Below are 8,218 nucleotides of genomic sequence, written 5' to 3' on the forward strand. Positions count from 1 at the left end.
AGGCAGCCTATCGGAATTGAATCTTGCATAAAAGGATTATTAACCAAGAATAATACTATCTTATAATAGAAAAAAATAAGGCGGGTTTCTGCCTCCTAATTTGTCATGATGGCAATTACCATCCAATTTAGCAACACCACCAATCTTGTATTTGTCTGGATGCTCAGGCGTTTTTATAGCAGGATAAATAAATCAACCAAATCGTTATTCGGTTTTTCTAAACGCACACCTATCGAATAAAAGAGGCATTCTGTCCCTGAAAAGCACAAGGGGCTATTTGAGTCGTTATGAAGGTTAATGATATTCAAATGACTTGTGTCTTGCCTCCTTGAAACTTTTAAAAACTGGATTAGATATCAAATGGAGGAGACTTGCAAGGATTGGATTTAGAATCAACGGATTATATGCATTTGAAGTTTGGATCATCCATCTGATTAAGATCATATTTCACCAATGCAATTATGAAACTTTTTTGAAAGAGAAACTCAAATTAGTAGAAAGTTACTTAACTGTGATGGTTTAATAATGATGGTTTAGTAACTGTTTTAGTAACTGGTTTAAGGAACTAGTTTAGAACCTGTTTTATTGTGGTCTCTCATTCTAGAAAAAACAACACTTGACTCCTGTTTTTCAGGAGTGTAGAGAGAAACTACAGAGAGTTTATTTTACATTTTTACATTGAATAGGCTTTAGGATACTGTAGCAGGGCTAGTTGTGCTATAGCTCTCACCTGAGAAACAGTGACATCCTGAGATTGTCCAGAACAAAGTATGACCAAGGAGATTGAGAGGTGACTGGCACCATGAGGACAAACTGTCCAGAAGCCATGTCAAATGTGTCATTCAAAATGTTGCTACATCAATAAAGGGATAGGGGGGGGTGTGTGAAATTATTACAATCATCTTCTAATTCGAGCAGATATAGTGTGAGCAAAGGAGGAGGAATCCCTATGACGAACCAGGTGTTCAGCAAGCGATGCCATCTGGCAGCAGAATTAGCAGCTTATGAGCCAGGTGCTACAGTACAAGGGAAGAATCTAGAGGAGTGCCTCTGTGATCACTTCTCCCAGCCTCTGATCATAACACTGTACTGTTGCATAATGAGAATAGTCCATTTTGTGGGTTGACTCTACTATAGAACTACTATTTCCAGCTAGTTGACCTCTTGGTGATGTGGTTGGTCCTGCTGTGGTGTGTGTTTATGTGGATTCCAGTACCTCTTCAACAGGGAGTTGCTGCTTCAAGTCAGGCTTTGTTTCTGGTAACATAATCATTAACAATCTCTATCTATGTGTTTTTCATACTCATGTCGAAAGTGTCTACAACTTCATACTTTCAAAATCTGAAACTGACTAGGTAGGCCCACCCTCACTAACTCACCCAGTGACACTTCTGTACATATATATTGTATCTTTATCTTTGCAATGACAACTTTCCTCTGGAGTTACCCTTCTGTTAATGCATGCATGAAACATGAGATTAGAGAGTCTATTAATGGGACTGCCACAATACAAAAACACATAGTGGCCAGTCATAAACAACCAGATGTTGAAGACTGTATAGACGTCTGAAAGAGCTCTGCTGCCACCATCTGGTAATGATATGACATTACATTAGCTGCAGTATTGCACATTTCCCTCTTTAGACTCACAATTGCTTCCAGTGTACACAAACGTGCCTAGCCCATATGGGCCATTTCATCAGCATGAATGAATCACCTATATCATCACCTATAGCCTATATTGTGCTGATTAATAAAAGGGCACATTTACTTGTGAAACAAATATATGTGCTCGGTGAATAACACATCTGTTATTCAGCAAGTAAACAAATACAATATCAAACACAAACAGAGTTGGAAGGTGATAACTATCCAAAATCAAAACTAGCATTATTCTGCTTATTTTGTGTGATTTATTATACCCTGGTTATAGACCTACCATGATTCCAGAAATGTGATTCATTCTGACAGGGCCTTTCTGAACTAGTCTGGCGAGAGACTAGCTAGCCACATTCATATCTAGTCACAGTGACACGTGATTATTGAGAGCTGTCCGTGGTGCTGGTTTGAGACACGTCGCAGTTAGACGTTTCGTAAAAACCAGCACCATGGACAGTTCTCAACAACGCTGTGTCACTGTGATTGATCAAAACAACGCTCCGTCCCTGCCTCGTGTGGTACATTCTGGAACTCCCTAGCTAGCACACCCGCGAGGAGGGGCGTAAACAACAGTGTCAGTGACGCTTCGATGTAACTGGCTGTCAAGAGAGCTTGCTAGCCACTCGCTTCCTCACAGTTTAACGTTAATTTCAAAGCAAGAGGAGGAAGAATAATAAAATAGAGCTGTCTGGTTGAACCAAGTCTCTGGGTAAGTGAGAGGAGTCGCCTATTGTTGCATGTATTTTTCAATTGACTATGGTTTGCTGTTAGCTATCGTATCTAGCTAGCTAGTCAGCCAACTAAACCAAGGCAACGTCAGGGCAGGAAGGGTGTCTCCAATCCATATTCGCTTAGTGTTAGCTAACTAGCTAACGTTCGTGATGGTAAACAATCGTCCCAAATATATTTTTGCTAAATATTATCCGTTTCGAATTAAAGTAAAGTAAAATTAGTAACTTAAACGTTAGTTAACTATCAGTAACGACTTAATGTTAACGTTACAGTAGTTGTCTAGGATGCTAACTAACAACGTTAGCTTATCAGCAAGCAAGCAAGCTAGCTTCATTTTGTTGTTGGCCTGTAAACCAGGAACAAGCTCATCAATGGTATTCCATAAATAACTCACTAGTTTAACGTTAGGTAGCTTAAACACAGACAATACTAACATTTGTCTGCTAGGTAATTGCATTTATGGCCTCGAGCGATTGTACAGGGAGGAGCTGGCCTAGCTAACGTTACCAGCTAGCTAATTAGCCATGATAAGTAGCTAGCTGGCTGGCTGCTAGTAGAGAGGAAGACTGCTGCTAGATACCCCAAAATAACTTAGCTAGTTAGCTAACATTAGTCAAAATGGCAAATTGTAGGTAGCAAGAAGCGATGGCATGATTCAGCATTTGTTATCATAGGAAGTCCTAGCTACCTACATCTAGATGGGTAGCTAACGTTAGCTAACTATCTGTCAGTGGACATTCTACCACTGACTGTACACGTCCATAATATGCCTGTTACATAAGCGTAACTAACGTTAGTTGAAAGGGAAGCACGTAAACAAAGGGACCTTTTAAATAGCCTAAAATTGATATGCTGAATCTACTGTTCTTAAAAAATGAAGTGAAAAATGAAGTTAGTGTATTTAGATAACCTGTCACAGGTAAACAAACATTGTTTATGAATGATCCTAGCTTATCTATGTATCTTTCAATTGAAGGGTGTATCACCATAGTGCCATGGAGTTTCCAGTTCTAGGAGAGCATTGCTCTGAAAACTCCTGCAAGCAGCTGGGTGAGTGGTTGGTTATGTAACGCTATCTCCATTTACTACCGCAAAGCCTCTGGGACCCTGCCAATACAGAGCCTGTTGTTTGTGTTCTCTTCCTGTCCTTTCTAGTATGGCTTTGGTATCTGTCAATAGTTGTGGTTTAAGTCCAAAGTCCTCCACAACCAATTGTCATGGGCTGCACTTCCCATTATCATGATTGAAGAGTGATAGTGAGAATTTCATTTATCTACATTCATATGGATAATCCTTTGCCATGGAATAAACCCCTTGACATATTTCTTATATCTGACAGATTTCCTACCATTGAGATGTGATGCCTGTGAAGAGATTTTTTGTAAAGACCACATAACCTATGCAAATCACAAATGCATGTCATCTTACAAGAAGGTACATTTTAAATAAATTAGCAGCATTGTATGTTAGAATTAAAGCAAAGTTCCTGTAAAGTGCAGCTAGTCTGTAGAAATGAATGTTTGCTGTTCAACCATATTAGTTGTCTGCATGTTGTCTATTGATCCAAAACAGAGCTTTAATACAGCTCTCTGCTTGATTCTGTCCCCAGGATATCCAGGTCCCTGTGTGTCCTCTGTGCAACACCCCGATCCCCATCAAGAGAGGGGAAATGCCAGACATCAAGGTTGGGGAGCACATCGATCGCGATTGCCAGTCGGACCCTGCTCAGAACAAGAGAAAGGTATGGTTGATAGGCTTCTCTACAGGACCATTTACACAAACTGAACATGGTTAAAGTGAAGTAGCTATGCCTAATCTAAGCTAACCAACCTTTTTTTATTGTAGATATTTACAAACAAATGCTCGAAAGGAGGCTGCAAGCAGAAAGAAATGATCCGAGTGACATGTGACCAGTGCCACATGAATTATTGTCTTAAACACCGACATCCACTAGACCATGACTGTAAGCCTGAAGACAAACCAGTCTCCAAATCTGGGTAAATATTTCCCTCCACCTGATGACATGTATTGATTGTTGTGCACATTGTGAGCTTTTGCGGTATAATGATGATTACATTGGATTTCTTTCAGATTCGCTGCTTTCATGCGGTCCCAAGGAGCATCCTCTGGCAGTGCCTCCACTTCAGGCAGTAGAGGAAGTTCTAGGCCCGTTTATAATGGGAATGCTAGGACCCAGAGTAGTCGGTGAGGATCCTCATGTATTGATTTTCGAAACGCCACACTGAAGACCCACATGAAGCTTACATAAATAAACAAGTGATATTGGCAAGCACAGTTTGTTCTCTAAATTCATGAGAGGCATATTCTCACTAAAACACATGGGATGAATGAATTGACATTTTGTTTTTATTGTCAGTGAAATATACTACACATGAAAAGGATGTGACTTTTTTTTTCTCCACAGAACTGCTCTTACCTGTTACCGCTGTGCTTTCTAGAAAGTGTTAGGTTGTTGACTCTATAACCGCACTGAGCATTATTGTTTTTGATTCTATCACAGCAGTGCTCAGGCCATTTATAGTCCAGCTCCGGCCATGCGGCCCCCTCCAGCACAGAATGTAGTACCTACTTCGGCATCCTTTCAGGCTGGCCTGGTATGCCTAACACTCTTACACCACTTGATTGAAACTACTGTAAACTCTCTTCTCTGAATAATTCTAAAGTCTGCTCCTGTTTTATTCATTGAGATTCTATAGTCTGCTCCTGTTTTATTCATTGAGATTCTATAGTCTGCTCCTGTTTTATTCATTGAGATTCTATAGTCTGCTCCGGTTTTATTCATTGAGATTCTATAGTCTGCTCCTGTTTTATTCATTGAGATTCTATAGTCTGCTCCTGTTTTATTCATTGAGATTCTATAGTCTGCTCCTGTTTTATTCATTGAGATTCCAAGAAGAAAATAAAGAACATCCTGTAAGTGTTTATCTGCATGGTGTGATTGTAGACTGAGGAGCAGGCCTTACAAAGAGCGCTGGAGATGTCCTTGGCTGAGTCGGCACGCAGCACAGTCCAACAGCCAACGCTCAGGTAATAAACAATCCCCATTAAATCCCATAATCCAGCATCACCAACACATAAAATAGGCTATAATCATGTCCAGATGCCATCAACACAACCCAGTTACCTATTGTTTTTCTTCACTAGCTCCTATTGCTATGTGTTTGCTCTAGCTGAAACGCAGGCTATTTGGTTACTATAGGAAAACACAATATTAATAGGTTTGACATTCCACTGTTTAGCCCATCTTTCTTGTCCACGATGACTTCATAAATGAAGTACAGTGGTGCCCACAGTTCATTGTTTCTTCACCTTATGATGTGTGTTGCTGCTCCTCAGAACTGTGACTGACTGTATGTGTGTGTCTGTTATCCACCCTTCTTTCTGGTGAGTGTGTCGTTGTGCCTCTTGTATGCTCTCTGCAGTTTGATGATGATGATGCATTCCTCTGTGTGACATAGAAGTGTTTGTGTCTGTCTCAGCCCTCAGGAGCAGGAGGATCTGGCTCTGGCTCAGGCCCTTGCTGCTAGTGAAGAAGAGTACAGACGCCAGCAGCGGAGACAACAGGTATCCAGAAAACTTAGGCGTCAGTAGCATGCTAACAGGACAGGACCTGACCTAGGTACATTGCATCTATGGCGTCCCCTATATTCCTTCATCATCCTCACTGGGTGCATTTAAAGATCAGCTACGGAGAAAATGAATAAGACAACTTTGAAGTACTACTTAATGTGTATTTTATCTGATGGACCTATTAAATGATCCATTTTTTTTTGCTCCCCATGTTGAATATTTACTGTAAATGGTGAGACAAGCCTCTCACTAAGGATTCTTTGTCTTGAATTAAGTTGACTTTTGCCTGTACTAATATCTTACTTTTTACCATAGGAAAGAGAGTCCTCCAAACAGTCTTCCTGCAGCCTATCATAAACCCAGACCAGTGTCTGAGCCCAAGCTGCTACCACCAGTAATCAACTAGCAACTGTGCTACATCGATGGAACCCTCCAGCAGAACTCTAACGTCCAGAATCACTGATCCCAACTAATGAACAGTCTGGGACTTTCATCGAGATATATATTGAATAGTATCACTGCTTTCTCTCTACTCAGCACATCATTCTAGACAGGCTTTCTGTCCTTTTTACCGATGGCTCTCTATGTACATATTTTCTATGTTGATCATGGACATTTAACCTCAGCATCAATGTTTCTTGAATAAATTATTTTAAAGATGTATTTGTTTCTGAAGCACGTTCTATGTCCAAGGCATATATACAGGAGGATGATATAACTGGAGAGGAATGAAGTTTGGAGAACAGATCTAGAATGCGATTCAATTTCTATGGGTTAGAGAGAACAGTCTCAGCCCAAGCTTTGCCAATTAAGAATAAAAAAGCAAGGCCATTATATAATCCAACATATTTAAATCAAAGTTTATTGGTCTAGTACACGGTTTAGCAGATGTTATAACGGGTGTAATGAAATGCTAATGTTACTAGCTAGTCAAAACAAGTAGACTCTTGTCTGCATCACCATGACAACTGAAAAAGAGCAGGTACCCAATACAGAGTTGGTTGTATTGTGCTATTGACTAGTTAAATTGGCAGTGCTTGGTAAATGGAATGAACACAAATACACTTGTTGATTTCCATGATGTTGATGTTCCCCAACACATCCATCAGGGCCTTTGCTACGCAGTTCCAGCTTTGAATTCTCTCAGGGTGGCCTTATCGACCTTGGCTGTTGAATTGAAAGGTGTCTTTTTATTGTCAACATTTCATCAGTAATGTTTGTTTTCAAGAAGACCTTAGCAGTTATTGAGCACCACCCATAGAAATAATTCCAAACAGCTGAGACAAAACCAACATGAGCAATATAGCCGGAGTACAGCAAACTGTAACTTCAGTGTTGTGCTGGTGCATATTCATTACGCCGATACTGTTGCAAAACGTTTCTTAAACGGAACAAAATGTGGAGGGACCTACCTGAATTTGTCCAATAGAAACTCTTGTTTTGCTTTTGTTTGGTTCTTAAACGGTTAACGGTTTCCGTAATGAATACACCTCTGGAAAATCGTTCCTGTTACTCAAGGAATAGTCATGAGACATGTCTTTACCACGATGCATTCATACTTTGTCCAACAGAGGGCAGCATAACGTTGCATGTGAAATCTTTGAGGGAGGCCAAAGAGGATAAAATAAAATTGTATTTGTCACATGCGCCCGACTACAACCGCTGTAGACCTCACCTTGAAATGCTTAATTACAAGCCCTTAATAACCTCTTGGGAATACCCCCCCCCCCCCCCCCCTTTCAATTTCCGCCTGAAGACATACCCAAATCTAACTGCCTCTAGCTCAGGCCCAGGAGCAAGGACATGCATATTCTTGGTACCATTTGAAAGAAAACATTCTGAAGTTTGTGTAAATGTGAATTGAATGTAAGAGATTATAACACAATAGATCTGGTTTTAATAATACAATGAAAAAAAACATACGTTTTTTCATTTTAATTGTTGTATCATCATAATTAAAATGAACAAGATATAACAAACATCTAGATATGAATATGGGAACAATTTCAGTGGAAAACATAAGAAGGCAACAGTACTTGTGCAAAGTTTCAGAATGATAACTTCCAAAATGAGTGTGCTACATGACATTTATCATGAGGTCACCCAGGTGTCCCACACAAGTAGCCCAAATGTACCCAAGTGGCCAAATTGGTGAAGGTATACATTCTGAAACAAATAACTATATACAAAATACCAAAATGGTTTTCTACACCCCCCCCCCCCCCCCCCCAAAAAA

General features: G+C 40.1%; 1 protein-coding gene across 4 annotated transcripts; it reads left to right on the forward strand.

Annotated features, from left to right (window-relative positions):
- Positions 1-2,082: 2,082 nt before the first annotated feature.
- LOC129830202 (AN1-type zinc finger protein 2B-like) lies at positions 2,083-6,643 on the forward strand. 4 transcript variants are annotated; one of them, XM_055892584.1, is made up of 10 exons: positions 2,083-2,368; positions 3,368-3,441; positions 3,731-3,825; positions 4,001-4,132; positions 4,237-4,388; positions 4,483-4,596; positions 4,913-5,006; positions 5,357-5,439; positions 5,892-6,031; positions 6,298-6,643. In XM_055892584.1, exons 2-9 carry the CDS (start codon positions 3,387-3,389, stop codon positions 6,001-6,003), a joined length of 837 nt encoding a protein of 278 aa, XP_055748559.1. In that variant the 5' UTR covers positions 2,083-2,368; positions 3,368-3,386; the 3' UTR covers positions 6,004-6,031; positions 6,298-6,643. The 4 variants fall into 4 exon arrangements, with proteins under 4 accessions (XP_055748559.1, XP_055748550.1, XP_055748577.1 ...); XM_055892575.1 differs by having other exon boundaries at positions 2,084-2,368; positions 5,892-5,976; XM_055892592.1 differs by lacking the exons at positions 2,083-2,368; positions 3,731-3,825 and having other exon boundaries at positions 3,369-3,441; positions 5,892-5,976.
- The last annotated feature ends 1,575 nt before the right edge of the window (positions 6,644-8,218 follow it).

The sequence above is a fragment of the Salvelinus fontinalis genome, chromosome 2 (assembly GCF_029448725.1).
Source record: "Salvelinus fontinalis isolate EN_2023a chromosome 2, ASM2944872v1, whole genome shotgun sequence".
NCBI classification, from domain to species: domain Eukaryota; kingdom Metazoa; phylum Chordata; class Actinopteri; order Salmoniformes; family Salmonidae; genus Salvelinus; species Salvelinus fontinalis.